The 16540-nt window shown below is 40.7% G+C and overlaps 1 protein-coding gene across 1 annotated transcript in view; it reads left to right on the forward strand.

The window, feature by feature from the left end:
* The window catches only part of tmtc3 (transmembrane O-mannosyltransferase targeting cadherins 3), a 36203-nt gene extending 30011 nt beyond the window's left edge, over positions 1-6192 (forward strand). Inside the window, exon 14 of the mRNA XM_036568241.1 lies at positions 1745-6192. Coding sequence (XP_036424134.1) covers positions 1745-2640 — 896 coding nt within the window. The 3' untranslated portion in view covers positions 2641-6192. The remainder of the gene's footprint in view (positions 1-1744) is intronic.
* Positions 6193-16540: the final 10348 nt, after the last annotated feature.

Raw genomic sequence — 16540 nt, forward strand, 5'->3', positions numbered from 1 at the left:
TGTTTATGTTAGTTTGATGGGAAACGTTCTGTCTTTATTCAGGTTGCAGTACTGTGGGCAGGACCTAGAGTGATCTGTCAACTGTAAATAATTGGGGCTTAAATTTGCCCAATGCTAGTTTACAGACCTGAGTTGCTGTGGCAGAGTAAGTGTAGGATGGGCTTTTGAACACTAGGTAGCAAACTCTGAAAAGGATTATTGAGATAAAAGCTTAGTTTTTCAAAGGTTAATCAATCATAAGGCTGGCTTTACATGGTGACATTTTCACGCAACTTGAGTTGCTTTAAACTTATGTGAAACTAAATTTTGCTTGCGTTGCATAATGTAAAGCCTCCTGCAGTTATTTTCACGCCTGTTTAATAGTCAGCTAAAACAGCTCCAACTGTCTTATCTTTGTGAAGAAAGCTGTAAGACACAGGCAGTTGTCTCTTGGATTTTACTTTCTTCTGCTACGCAGTTAGCATAACTAGCTAGCTAATGTTATTATGACATAACATGACTGCTTGTGCCAGCATTTTGCTGCTGTCGGAACAAAACCTAACATCTCCATTTTTCAGTATTTGACATAATTTGAAAATGCCTGTTGCCCTTTTGTGTCAAAATTGAATGATGAATGGACCAAAATAAATGGCCCAAAATTACTTGGAAAGATGTCTGGTTCTATTGATTTACATTAAAAGTAAAGTAGGATTTTTCCATCTCCTGTAAAGTTACTGTTTTGGAGATACAAGGTTTTGTTCCGAAAACAGTGATTTGTTTTGCATTGCTAGCCTGATGTCATCATAGTCTGCCCTATCTGCTTGGTTATTTATTATCTCCTCTTATGATGCTCACTAACAGTAAGCAATTCAGAAAATCGATTGTTGATATTTGAAGTCAACAGCAAAAGAAATACACCCCAGCTCAAGTCAGCTTATTTTTGCCAGCTTCTTGTTTGCATTTTCTCATTTCACCATAAGTGGTGCAGCAGTTACATTCTGGTTACTCAAGCTAGCGTAACTGTAGAAATAACCGGAGTCTGCGCAACCAACGCAGCTGACAGGACAAAACTGTCCTCCTGCCACACAGGTGGATTTTTAAATATGCAGTAAAAGGGGCTGCATTGCGATCGCTTTTGTAGTTCTACATCATTTCCTTTATGCGTTATTTTTACTTTCAGCCCCTGCCTTAAGCACCGTAGGTCATGAAGCTTGTGCAGTGTCAGCTAAGCTTAGATTAGCGCACAGATGCCAACATGCTAACAGAAATGAATCCTCAAAGCGTTGACAATAAACCACATTAATTACAGCTCTACACGTTCACACAGCGAGTTTATAGCAAAGCAGGAGACAAAATGTTTTTCATTGGTGAAATAGATAGGATGAGGCTGAAATTGGCTTCCTATTTGCCAGCTTCTTGTTAGAATTTTTCCGTTCCACCTTAAATGGTGTAGCAGTTGCATTCTGGCGCCTCAGATAAAATATGGCTCATATGTTTTATGTCGCTGATCAGCTCTCAGGATCGGCTAAGTTAGAGAAGTATCATCTGATTGCCAGTTGCATATTTGGGCTGAGAACTGGCTGATACACATAGATAGCCAATCAATCCTTTCATCTCTATTTAAGTGTATTGTATACCACTTATTTCCAGATATTGGACAAAAAGTTCCATGCAGCTCACAACCTGAAACTAGCTGCGTGTACGTTTATCACATAAAGCCAAGTTATGAATTTTAGCCCTTTTTATTGATTGTCCTCTGTTGTAGGTGAGGTGAAGTTCCGTCCCGAAGCCAACCGCCGCTTCCTGACCTATGTAAAGGAGGAACCTGACGATGCTAATGGCTACTTCAACCTGGGCATGCTAGCCATGGACGCCAATGAGAATGATGCTGCCGAGCGCTGGATGCGACAGGCTATCCGGTTGCAGCCGGGTTTCCGGAGCGCCCTCTTCAATCTGGCGCTGCTGTTCTCTCAGTCTCAGCGTGAGCTGGAGGCCCTGCCCGTGCTGGACGAGCTCCTGCGGCACCATCCAGAACACGTCAAGGGCCTCATACTGAAGGGTGACATCCTCATGAACCACCGCAAGGACACTCAGGGCGCCCGAGCCTGCTTCCAGCGCATCCTCCAAACAGATCCCGGCAACGTCCAGGCCAAGCACAACCTCTGTGTAGTCTACTTTGAGGAAAGGGACCTGCCACGGGCTGAGCGCTGCCTGGAGGAGACTCTGGCCATGGCTCCGAACGAAGAGTACATACGCCGCCACCTGGCCATCGTCCGCGGCAAAATGGCGGCCATGAGCACTGCCGGCCAGCCGCTGGTGCCAGCAGAGGGCGCCGGCCTCCCGGAAAAGCAGCAGCAGCATCACCAGCATCAACAGCAGCAGGAGGGCCGTGGAAAAGGAGAGGAGGAGGACGAAGAGTGGCGTGCTGCTGCAAAAGCAGGAACACGGGAAGGGGCTGGGAACGAGAAGAATTTGCGGAAATCCTCCCCTGCTGAAAGCTCTGGCGGCCTGGGCAAGGGCAAGGTGAAGAGGCTAGACGCTGGCCAGCGTGACAAGCGGACTAAGAGCAAATCCACAAAAGAGATTAAAGACATAGAAAAGAAAAGGGAGGCCGCCTTGAAGAGACTGGAGGAGATTGAGCGCATATTAAGCAGCGATTAACCTCGTTGTTTATCTACTACCACCGGACTACTTTTATACAACTATTTAAAGTGCAGGGATAAGGCTTGGAAGTTTTTCCCCAAACAAGACCTTGTTATGCATGCGTTTAAGGACCCCGACCGAGGCGACAGCCGTTTGTTTTGGTCTGTTTTGCTTACTATGTGAGGTAAAGCCACGTTCCTGTGGCTTTAATTAAGTGAAACTTCAGATCGTGTGAGTGCTCCTCGCATGAAAGACGAAAAGCACAAAATTAGGTACCTTTTTAATGAGTAAGAATCATGGATGCAGAAATGCAGCATAACTGATGGAATGTGTTATTTTTTTTCTCTTTTTTTTTTTTTAAACAAGAAAAATCTTTTATTTGGCATTGCCTTTTTTTGAATCACTGGATGAGTTTTTAAGATACTTGCAAGACATTAATCACCTTTCCACTGTTTATGATTAAAATGCTTTAGATAATTATCACAGACAATTAAAGGAAATGACTGTATGAGCACTAGACCCAGCTTGGGGCAGAGCGTTTGTTTGGTCCACCGGGCTGGGCTCAGGAGGCTATTTTCACTGTGCTGATTTCCCCTCACATGATGGCATCGCGTTTCCTTGCTTCCTAGCCTGCTGTTTATCTCACTTTTGCCCCCAGTGCTCTGACTCCCCCACACCTCATGGTGTCAATGTATTAATTGTGTCATCCTGACATCATCCAGGATGTTGATCTCACCGTTAATCAGGGTCAGCTCCTGCTCTTGTTAGTAGCTTTGCGATGATAGTCTGTCCCACCCTGTGTTCTGCCCCCGGGCTGTACCTTATGGCCGCCTGCATGCCCCTGTGACTCCCCCTCTTGATCAGTGATTTTACAGCACGGTCATGCCTCAGCATATTTTCCTTTGACTGGGGTGTTATGGCCTAGTTTTCACAGGGCTTGCTTTTGATTTTTCACTGACTGTTGCTTGTTGTCACTGCATAGATCAAACACGAAGCTCATAATCAGGCATTGAGGGAGAAACCATGATCTTCTGTGATGGCAAATGTTAAAAATCCAACTTTAATTTTTGTGGGTTGTGGTGGACCCTTAGCAATCGTAGTTATTCACTAAGAAACAAGTCATTCTTGGAATTATTCACTGAAGTGTGTTGTTTCTTTAATGTTATAAGGTACTGTATGCTTCAGAACAGGCAATGGGATCATATTAATGAGCTTATACTCCTGTGGAGCTGACATTCTGTTAATGCACATCCTCCACTTAAGTAGAGGACAGAATTTAACTTCCATACCTGCTAGTTTACTAATTCATCATTCACCAAACTCATTCTATTAGTCTTTCGCTGTCCTTTTCATGTCTGACAATCCATTACTGAAGGACTGCAGTTATCTCACAGTATCAGCAGCAAGGTTGTTTGGCTTGGATTCCTCTTTTATCACTACCTGAGGCAAATCGGTATCTGGCAGACCCAAAGGTCCTTGAACCTTTACAGTGTATTTTCACATGCTAATTCGCTAATGCACTCTCCTGAGTGATTCTGGAGCACATATGGAACTGTGTTTTGCACTTTTGCTGCATTAAAACACTACAGAAAATAAAGCCACTCAAAGCAGCACAAAACTGGTAGCATTTTGTCCCTGTGAAAACAGTAGACTCACAGTGGCCTCCTACAAAGCAGATGAACTTCAGAATGGTTGTGCTTTGCAGCGTCCTACAGTTCTGCTGCTGCTGCTATGTCCATGTGGGTAAAAGTTAATTGATTATACTGTGTTTTACATATAAAGTGCACTGTTTCTCCAAAAGTGTTGCATCAGGGAAGCCCCTCTATGGATCTGGAGAACTGGAGTTCAACATTCTTTGTTGATTTCCTTGCTCAAAGAGACCTGATTCTCCTCATTAACAAATTACCAGGCTTAGTACATCACTAGGGACGTCGCCAAACTGTGCTGGACTCCCACCACACAGGGCCGAATCTGGGCAACGTTGGCCTAGATCATTTAAACTTACATATGACCCACTAATACAGCTAAACTACTGCAGACTCACTTAAGAGCCATAAAACTTGGGCTACCAGTCGTATTTCAACCTTCCTCCTCTCAGGATGACCCCTGAGAAAGTATGCTATTCATCAGTGAGCATATGCAGTGCCTCCTTCAAGGATGTCCTGCCCAGACGTGAAACAATGGCTGTACTTACCTACTGCTGTGCTGTAAGCTAAACCACTATATATTTTAAATCCAAGTGATTTATTGTATTTAACCCTTTTTTTTCTTTCACATATAGACCAGAGTGTCATTTGGCTCATAGGTGGTAGCGGGGCGTATGGTTTTCCAATAAAGAAAGTTTACAACGAGAGTACACTGTTAAAGGTGTCACTTTTTTGGCGCTCACTTTGAACAGGTTGGTTGGTCCAAGTGTGAATAAAAAGTAAGTGATTTCCTGGAACAGGGAAGATAATGTGGTGTGTGTGTGTGTGTGTGTGTGAGAATCTTTGTTTTTGTAAGTTTCTCACACCTGCTCTTCATTCTGTTGGGTGATAGCGGGTCTGTGTTAATTTAAATACACACTACAGCCAAAAACTTGACAGTCTAGTGTTTTCAGCAAGTGGCAGAGAGCCAAAATAGTTGTCTGTCTGGGCTGTTTTGAAGGGTTAGCTGCATGTTAACTCGATGTTAGCTTGATTTAGGTATCACTGTACAGGCTTAAAAAGTTCCTCTGATAATGTATCATTTTGCATTACAGTTCGGCTGATAAGAAGCGTAAAGGCAGAAGATACTCTATCTCAGTACTGCTTTCTAATTACTCTAATCTCTTAGATGCTGCAAGCAGACGTAGTACTGTGCTAAAATAAGTTTCCAGTTAAATACATTTATTTAGTTTTCAGTTAAAATAGCCATTAAGTACAAGTTCTTCACTTTTTCAGAATTTATTTCTGAAGACCTTTGATATATGACAAGCAGTTACTAAAATTCATCTTTGAGAGAGAGCAGAAAATCAAGCTCCACTCTTGCTTCTGGAAAAAAATCCATAGGTACTTCTGTCCATCCTTCCACTGTGAGAAGACAATTCAGGGCTATGGGTCTGAAAGGATGTGTATCTGTCAAGAAGCCTCACTGAGAAAAGGAAATAGACAAAAAAGAAGAAAATCTGTAAATCAAACAAAATGGTGTTCTCAGAACAATGGACTGGCCACCCCAGAGTCCAAACCTCAACATTACAGAGTGTGTTTGGATCGTGGAAAGCAGAAAATGCAACCAACTTCAAAGACTGAAAGGTGGACACACTAATTATGTAAAATGATAGAATATTTGATTGAGTCATCTGTGTAATTTTCTGGTAAATGCGTCTTGGGCCTTTTTTCCTAATGCTGGAAAATGAAAACCTCAATGGCTGCTTTGACTGGAAATTAAATAAACAAAATGGTCTCTGAATTTTGCACAGTGCTGTATATTTACATGTACTTCAGTATAAAATGTGGTGGTAACTTCATAGCCAGCCACATTTTTTCGTGTATGTTTTGTCTTGTAAGTATTCAAGCTAGTATGCTTCTTCTGTTAAAACACTAATACAATCCTACAAGTAATGAATCATTTTATGTTGAGTGTATATGTGAGCCTCATGCTGTTGTAGTGTTAACCAGTATCATACCTGTAGTTCATTCTTTCATTGTTTCCTGGAACTGTCCCTTAAGTGGAATTTCGTCATCCGTAACAGCTGGTTGTGGGCATCAGTATTTGATCATCAGCTAAACGGAATGTACAGATGTTACATAATAGAAAATGTAATTTTGCAATCATTTATTTAAAAAAAAATTGAGGTCTCTTTTTTTCTGTAGGGTTTTCTGTTGGAAAAAAGTTCTCACCAGTACCACCCCCCCGGCTTTAGAAACTAGTATTGCCCTTTTTGACAAAAACAACTTTATGTAGGCATCTACCAGTTTCCAGCATCTACTTGGAGAAATTTTGCCCACTACTTCATGCAGAATTATTTCAGCTGTGCAGCATTTGCTGGACTTCTTATATTGAAATCCCCCTACAGTATTTCAAGGGGATTCAGATCCACAACCATCTATTTCTTCCTTTCAAACCATTCTTTAATTTGGGAGTTTACGTGTATGTTTGGGATTTTTATCCTGTTGGACAATCTGTTTCTTCAACTTCATTTTTTTGGCAGATGGCCTCACATTCTCCTCAAGCTCTCTCTGGTTTGAGAGAGAATTCACAGTTGATTCTATGATTGCAAGCTGGTCAGGCCCTGAGGCAGCAAAGCAGCCCTAAACCATAACATTTCCACCACCGTGCTCTATAGTTGGTTTGAGGTTCTTCTGATCAAATGCTGTGTTTTCACCTAACATGGCTTCTGGTACTGTAGCCAAGCAATCTTTGACTCGCCTGTCCATAGCACATTGTTCCAGAAGTCCAAGTCCTTGCCTAGATTTTGATTAGCAAACTTTAGTCTGGCCCTCATGATCTTTTTAGACAGCAACCTCCCATATAGGTCAGATACGTGCAGTCTCATTCTTATGATAGATGCATGCACTTTGACATCCACTGAGGCGAGAGCTACTTTTGCTGGGCCGGCCTGGCCTGGAGATTTTGACAGTGGTTTTAAATCTCTACTTGTAGATGCTCTTCGGGACAGTGCAGTGATTGATTTCTAATATTTTGGAAATCCTTCTGAAACTCTTTCCCAGACTCACAGGCATTATATCACATTGTTTAACTTAAGACCAGATATCTGTATGTCCACATATGCTGAAAAGGTCTTCACTTTGCACTGTGTACTATATATATATATATATATATATATATATATATATATATATATATAAAATGCGCAGTTAAATCTGCAACAAGAGACTGTGAAACACTAAACAGTTGCGAAGATGAATTTGCTTCTCTTTCGAATTTTCCCGTTCCACCTTAAATGGTGTTGCATTTACATTCGGCGCCTGAGTCAGAATTTAAGGTGGAACGGGAAAATCCGAATGAGAAGCTGGAGAATGAGAAGCGACTTCAGCCTCGTAAAACAGTCGAACGCTGAGAGACACTTTACAATAAGCCGATCTACTTTTGAGGAAAAGTTTATGTGTGTGTATGTGTGTATATATATATATGTATATATATATGTATATATGTATATATATATGTATATATGTATATATATATATGTATATATATATGTATATATGTGTATATATATATATATATATATGTATATATATATATATATATATAAATGTATGTATAATGTCTAATGAATTATAAACCCAGAGAGCCCAAACTCATAGAATTCTTAATGCATGAAGCAATATGTTCATTGTACGGATATTTTGATCACACAAGATGTTTAATATGATTATGCTGTGGGTCCATGTGATTGGATGATTTATATTATTATTGGATTTAAGACTCAATGAATCTTTTGTGGGAGTAATTCCTGATTAAGTTTTAAATGGCCATGTCTGCAGTTGGGGCATTCTTGAACCAGTCAGTGCCCTGTGGACGAGGGGGAGTGGGGATTAGTCCATTGAAGTGATACAATAGAAGGCTGTCAGACTGTGCATGGAGCCGACTGGACGTCTCCATGGATGTCCAGCTACAGCACCTTGAAAGAAACCGTCTGTTTAGCATTTTATCTGCCTTTTTTAGCTTCAAGAGACTTTAACTCAATTTGTAATTGGGGATGCTTTTGCTTTCAACCTTAAGGGCCAGTTTTCCAGACAAAAGTTAAGCCTAAGCTTAAAACTTCAAAGGATTTTCCATGGTGAATCGCCATTATTCCAAGATTAGGCTTGATTAGGCCTGTTTGGCTTTGTTGCAGTGTTAGAGCTTAAAAATTAACTTTATAGTCAACCTGAAATCAAAGCTGACATTAACTACCTTTTTAGTTTTATGTCATTTTAAGTCTGATTCATCATAACAAGCCATTTACAAGCCATTTTCCACTTCTTTTAAAAATGTAATGACTTTTATTTGCCACTTAAGCATCTTATTTTTGATTATATCGCCATGCAATCCGGTAATATCACATCACAGAACAAAAGGAAAAACCCAATTCACATAGAAAATCAACTAACTTTAAATACATCTAATTATTATAAATCAGGAGAAATCTGAAACACAAAATAATGCATCATAAAACCAGCACATTGCGCAATGTCTTTTAATTTTTTAAACAAAGCAAGTTAACTGCCTCAAAGCACTGCGGTCACCTAACCTGTACATAAGCACCAGGCTGAGCAATTTCACATTTGGCTGAGAAAATGACCTTATTTGGGCAGTTATTTTTCAGCACTGGCTATTCAGGTATTAATGAAGCCAGTGTTTTTGGACCCGGTGTAGAGCTGAAGCAGGTCTCTGCCTGTCATTCTCACTCTGAAAACACACCTCTTCCAGCCACTGTTTGATTTTTGCATTTTATTATGTGTTTGTTTATACGCTGTTTACTCATTCATTCTGATTCTTTGATGTTGCCAGGTGTTGATCTGACTCAGTTACATGCTTTAGGTATGAATCAGTCTGCGTTGGCCACTGCCCTTACTGCAAATATGAGGCAGTCATGATGAATGGTTCACCTCTCAGGGCATGTGGGTGTGCAGAAGTGTAGGCAGAATGGGATTTAGCAGAGGCCTCATGAGCACGTGGCCACCTGATAGCATCACACTTAGTCAGGTATGTAATGAATTGGAGAACAGCTCTAGCAAGCTCAATAAATGCTGCATTTTGGTCATGTTACCAAACAGTGTTTGAAGTAGACTTTCATCAGTAGTTGGCAGAATGGGGGGCCTTCAATATAGCTTTCCCAGAACAATGGCCCAAGAACCACAGGCCTTATTAAACTTCCTTTGTAGATGCTGAAGCAGTGAGACCTATTTAAAGCCTTTCAGATGCATAAGGCGCTGTTCATGGAATGGAGGTTTGAATTTGTTCTACATAAATGAAAACAAAACAAATTTTCAGAGTGTAATCAGTTACGTAGAACAAGATCCCCAGAGAAATACAAGGCTGCATCTTCTGAAGCTTTGCGGGCAATGATGTCAAACCAAATGGACTTATTGTGGGGCCAGGAATCTCGCACAGAAGGTGGAGATTACAAAACTCTTGTAAATGGTTACTTTTTGTGATTTACTGATGACAGATGTCAGCGTTCCAACTGAGCTCCCTGAGGAAAACTCTAGTTGTATCATGCTGTTGTTTTGTCAGCTGTAAGTTAGTACTGATGGAACATTCTTACTGTTTCTTCCTCAGGTGAGTCTCTAATGGATGTGTTCCCTGTCCTCAGGGACTTAACTGCATTTTTTCAGACTTTAAGAAACGTTGTTAAACTTTTAAAGCACGCTAGCTGGCTGACTGGAGTTTTCTTGGAGGCACGTAAATATGTCTGTTCTTGTCTGTTTTCATCTCTCTAAACTGTTGATGGGCTTGATATCTGATTATGGCGTGAATCTCTGGGATGCATTATGATGATGTGGGAAAGTCACCAGAGATAACAAAAACAAAGAGATGCAGATAGTGTGTGATGTATGGATGTGTGTAGGAGGTTGCTATTATTTAAGGACAGATTATCTGTTTGTGTGAAGGACTGGGGATGGGTGTCAACTGGTGATGAGATATCTATTCACAGTTTTATTCCTCTGTTAAAAATACATAGGACCCTATAGGCAAAGACCATGGCCCTGTTGTTCCTTCAGATGTGTGCGAAAGAGCGAGGAATCTCACAGCAGGTCTGTACCCTCCATTAAGTTTAGAAGGGCGGCCTCCTCGCTGACCTACTTTCAAACATGTTTTAAGGAAAATAGACCTCAGGAACAAAAACGTGTAAAAATCCATTAAGTGATCGTTTTGGTTCATTCCCAAAATGAATGTACTATTCTTGATAGATGTTGGAGAGGATGAATTTGCTTTCTGTAGAGATTTGTGGGTATCCTCTTGTCTTTCTTTTTTCCATGCCAGCCGGAAATCACAAGATTTGCTATGACCTCATGGTACCAGTGATGTTTGATTTAATAAAGTGATCACATGGGTGTGGTTTGTCATTTGTTAGGAAGCTTTTGGGCAAACTGGCTTTACTCCCAAGCAAGGCTTGTCAAGCTTGTCTGCACCCCAAGCAACAACAGGACAAAGGCAAGAATGAAGATATAACACCCTCTATATCAAGAGAATGCAGTACAGATTGACTGGCTTAAAAAAGGGTAAAAAGGACCGCTATTGTGTCATTGTGCAAACAGGCAGTTTTTTGGCATAGTGCAATGTGGATTGACAGCTCTGACGCCTCCTTGCTTGTGTGGGAACCTTAAAGAACAAATGTATTCGTTTATGGGATGGAACAGTTTTAGATCTTGCGCTTGTTGCCTGTCGTCAGAGCATTCAAACGGCGACAAGTGACACATTGTGATACCATGTTATTGTTCAGCTAAATGAGTGTCACTTGCATCAGTATAGGGATCTTGGTGGTGACTTCCTGATTTTGCCCTGGGAACAGTTATTTTTGGCACTGTAGTCACTCGTGGTGTCTCGTAAGCAGCGGCGCAAGGGCCTTCGCCAGAACAATTGCGGGAATTCCCTGAGTGCTATCTGTGAGTTGGCGCTCGAGTGGCTGCCTTCAAGCCCCGCCCTCTCCCGGCCCTGCCACAGCTGCAGAGTGAGGGTGGCAGGAAGCTCTTCCGGCGACCACATAAGCCACTGGAGATGTAGGGTTTACCATTGACCCTGAGTAAGCGTTTAGGCGCGGGTGCTTAGACTACTGTTTTTAAAAAATTTGAAATCACTTTTTTTTTATACTTTATATACAAAAATAACATACGCAATGTTGATTAAAACATTATTAATTAGCCAATAGCCACCACTAGATAAGTTTAGGCGTTTTATTCAATATTTCAAGTACTCTGGAAACATTATTAAATAGTTCATGAAATTGTTTGTATCTGTTTATAGCATTTTTTTGTGAAAAAGACTTAATCCAGGCATTCCAAATGTTCAGTTTTATAGCTTTATTTTTCACTATTTTTAAACTTGAAAACTTGTAACATTTTCATGTAAACTTGTTGGAAGTTGCGAAGGACCAGCATACATATTAGAATCTTTTAAAACATTTATCTCTAACCAATTTGGTTTCATATTACTGAAAACGTTGGCCCTCATTCATCAACCTTTCTTGAGAAGAAATTTCTTTTTAAAACCCACTTACGCAGTTTTCATGAAGATTCTGACATTCACCAATGTTTTGTTATTTGGTATTTGCTCTAAGGTTAGATCAGAATCTACACACACTCAAGAACACAAAGGTGCGAACAATTCTGTGTTTAAAAGAACATGTCATGAATCTGATGTAGGCTTTTTCTTAGGACTTGTTTCAAGAACAAATTTAAGAAAAAAACTTTGGAAGATGTTGGTGAATGAGGCTGGTTTAGCCCCTTTTCAGTCCTTCATTGCTTATAAAATCTCACCATGTGATCTGTAAAGAGGTCAGATCATGAAGATGAATGAACAGATGCCTCTTGAAAGGGCAACAGACTTCAGACCAGACGGTCTTGCATGTGGTAGGTCAGAGTCCACAATGAAGTTTGAACTTAATGCTCTCTTAGCATGAGTGTTACTAATTTGGAGGAGAGCACACAGTTAGGGTCACAGATTAATATACTGCTACTCTTCTTCTCTTAAGAGTCTCATATGTAGATGTGGAGGAGGCTCTGTTATTTCTCTGTAATTCTCTATTTTTTATTTCTCCTTATTTTCTCTGTTATTACTATTATTTCTCTGGTGCATCCAGTCCAAATCCCACATGACTCCTTAAGGATTCCACAGATCCACTGTTGCTGTAAATAGTGCTTTCTTGCAAATACAACAATGTCGCAAGTATGTGGTAAAGCCTGAGTCACAAAGGCAGCTCAACAGTGTAAGCACACTCTTACTTCGGCCAGTATACATCACTGAGAGAAGCTGATCGTTCAAACTGCCTTTTCAAAATGATGGTCAGGGACCCGGCTAGTAAACATTATCATCATGCATCATCATCTTGTTTTCCTGCACAATTTTCTCCTCAATTTAGTAACTGCCAATTACTCACCCACTGGCTAGGTCTCCCACAATGTCAACACAATGATACGAAGCTGCAAGGGCGAAAGCTAGCACAAGCTTCCTCTGAGACACACGCATGTCCCCTCCACTTTTTGAAATTTTGCAGAATTTCAGGGATCCCGGGATGATTGTCACAAAAGGTACACAGGCTATATGAGTGATGACTTTTCTATGAAATCTCCTTCACCAGTGATTTCATGTTGTCATTGTGAACTTAAACAGGGAAGCTGTGTGAACGAAGACATGTCGTACACACTGAGCAGTATGAAAGGCAGCCTCTGTCAGTGAGCAGCAGCGCTCAGTTAACCTATCAGCCAAAGCCGCACTACTTTTTGCTTCTATCAACACTATGTGATTGCTGTTCACCCCTTGTCCTGGGGTTCTCTGACGTGAGCGAGGAGCGGGAAATAGAAAACAGAAATGCTTTGAGCAAGGAGTGGAAATGTCTGCCGCTCCACTCCGCTCACATGCTCTGGTAGACACATCGCCTTACTTAAAATGGTGGTGTGAAATGGCTGTTGAAAGTATTCCTAGTAAAATTCAAAAGTAAAGCCAAACACTGATAGTTCATGTTTGTTCATGTAATTCACATCATTAAAATTGGCAATGTCGGGGTCAAGGGGTTGAAACAATATTTTTGAGGGTCATCGTTCAAAACGTTTGAGGACTGTGTAGCACTACTGTCTAGAAAACTGTTGTGACCCACTGTTATTAAGTTCATAATAAAATGCACTAAATATTTGTGTGTGCACTAAATACAACAAAGCCCAAAAACAAAACCTTTCCTGTCTTTATTCATAAAATTTTTTGCAACACTAGAATCATTTGCTGACTTTAATTCGCTAGCAATTCCCTTTTTTTTCTTAGCTACTGTCACATTTATCATTATTAAAGTACATGTACACAACTTGCTGATCAGACATCTAATTTATTTCAATGTATTTTGTTCACAAACAATGGAACAAAACCCATACTGAATATGTATCAGAAAATACACTCATGGGCAAAAAAAGGTCAAGCCTAAAATACAATGGTTTTTACTGATGGTTTTGGCTGATCAAAGTCCAGATTTAAACCTTATAGAGAATATTTGGTCTCACATTAAACTCAAACTAGCTTGACAATGTTTTACAACCATCTGAAGCCACCAACACTGAGTGGAAGAATACTGTCTCTTCTTTCTGTAAAAGGTTGTCTGCAAATTTACACCCAAAATTTCAACATTTAAAGAAATCTAAAGAATTTAAAGAAATTTAAAAGCTTAATGTTTTGCCATTTTTACATAAAGATATCACTGTTAATAATATTGTTTGTTTTTGAATATTTACAAGCCATTTAGATCCAAACACTGCTTGCTCCACCCCCAACTTTCCAGATGGAATTTGCACTCCTGAAGGCCAATCATGCTTACTGGACCCCCAGATGGATGAGGCACCGCTGGCGATTAAACTGACTAGTCAATAAGGTCATTGCTTAGACGCTTGCGCCACTTGGGAGGGAGCACACAAGGCAGGCATTTAACCAATGAGCATTGTGGTGCTGGAACTCTTACGAGAGGAAAGACTGCAGCTTTAACACATTAACTGGGTTGCAATCCCCTAATTGCATTGCTAGCTGTCTTTATCAATGCGTTTGAACTATAAACGTGCTCACATTCACGCAGATCCGTATGACTGCACAGACAGAGTTCAGCAACCCTGCGATCAGATCTAAGGTTTACCACTCTAAATGGGCACATTAAGATGACCCCTGCCTTCCACTCAATAAAGCTTAAAGGCGTAGAACAGGCTGTATGTTGAAAGAAGGTGGCAGGATGTGCGGGGTTAAATGGTTACCATCTGTGTCTCATACCATGCTCAGCTCAGAATTCCTCATGAGGAGTTCGTTTGCATGAGAATCTGGGAACGGTTTTTGCATACTGGACTTGGGAAGGGGGTCATACTGGGCAGACAGCTTTTGCTTTTCAAGTGGGAAGAAGCAAGTTATTGCATTAACTAATGGTTTCATCCTCTAAGGCCGCTTGTACTTGTTTGTTCAGACTTGGTCATGAGATGACGAGGATCCTGTTGGTGTTCATGAAGAACCCCCTATGGTACAATAATGAGAACAGACTGGAACACCAATTGTGTTAGCAAGAGGGTGATACTGAGATGAATCTTAATGTGGACATTAATAGACTTTACATCATCTTTAAGAAATACTCAAAAAGATGAATGAAAGACAAGCAAAGTCCCACAAATTGGCCTTCATAGGCTTTCGTTCGTTGTAGGCCCCATTAGCATTTTGGATGAAGCATTCCATCAGTCTGACAACCATTCACACTCGCTTGTTTACATTTCACTATGGTGTAAACAGTCATTCAGTACCACAATGATGGATTATAAAATGATCGCAAGTCACTGGGTGCTGTTTTGATTCAACTAACTCATCTCAATATCATTTGAATTATTGTGTTTTGATGTGCAGACTTTCCCCCAGCGGTTTCGCAGTAAGCATTCACTGGCATCTGTTTTGCCACAATTATTTGTGCACTGTTAATCTGTGGGCCTGAGGGTCAGCATGTGTGGAGTCTGCTTCTTATTTATAACACATTGTGGGTCCACAGATGCAATTGTGGACTCCTGAGGAGAAGTAGCTGCTTGTGTCGGCCTCTGAAGCTCTTTGAACGATGTAGTCATATGAATATGGCGTGCCTGAATATTAAAGACAGTACATTGTGATGAAGGTAGATTTAGGGTGATCACTGAAGGTTATTAGGAACTGCTTGGAGTCATGAAATCGTCCTCGCTTGAGCCATTTTTGTCTTGGGATAGTTAGCACTGTACAATTTGGATTACAGATGATAGGACAACTATGACACCAGTATAGAACCCTACCTCTTTTTTACAGACGTTTGTGCATTTCATCACTTTTGCTGAACACAGTTTTTATTTTATTCCCATTTACAAATGAACCATCCAGTTTCAACACTGATCCAGCCAGCCTGTAACTCTAAGACACATTTGAGGCATAGGTAAATGCAGCGCTGCTTAACACATTAGTAAATCCTTTCCTCTGAGGTGTTAAGTCAGTGCCAAATCTAACTTCAGATGATGGGATGTTTATAGTTGTTCACAGATGATTTTTCACATGTGCCCAATATGTTAACAGATCAGTCATAAAAACATCTAATTGAACTGATCATCATCTTTTTCAAACTTGTAGCACTCATAAAAAATCAGGCCATGTTATGCAATGGGTTTTATGGGCACATACCCGAGGGGGCTGACCCACCAGGAGGCCCCTACTCTGTTTTGGCTCATTAAGGGGGACTTCACTAGTGGGACAGTAGAAAAATGAACTATTTTGCCACCTCTTTCCTGAACATCAGCTTAATTTTCTTCTCCAATTACTGCTTAGCAAGCCTTCAGCTATCCTCCATTACTTCAGTCAAGCTCTCAGGAATCTGTAAAAGCAAGATCTGATACTTGGACAGATTAGCGGACGCCCATTTCCAAAGCCAAATATGAATCATCAAGATACAAATTAACATGGGCTTTATGATGTTGCATTGGTTGTTGGAGTTTAAGCTGTGCTCTCATGAATGTGTGCATAATCCTGCTATGGTTTTTTCTCAAGGGGAAAAAAAGAAAAATACGCACTGCGGTGACATGCCCAATGCAGCGGTTAGTATGTTTCTGTTGAGGTATTGCATAGGTCTCATGTATCATCACCAAAAAATCACTGTTCACCCAAAAACACAGCCAGCAAGGGACCCACCAAATCTCTGTGGCCAGGGGCCAGTAACTTGATCTGGGCCTGCAGTTGATCAGTTAAGATGTGGCTGACCTTAAGCCTTAAA

This window comes from Colossoma macropomum, unplaced genomic scaffold, assembly GCF_904425465.1.
Source record: "Colossoma macropomum unplaced genomic scaffold, Colossoma_macropomum, whole genome shotgun sequence".
NCBI classification, from domain to species: Eukaryota; Metazoa; Chordata; class Actinopteri; order Characiformes; family Serrasalmidae; genus Colossoma; species Colossoma macropomum.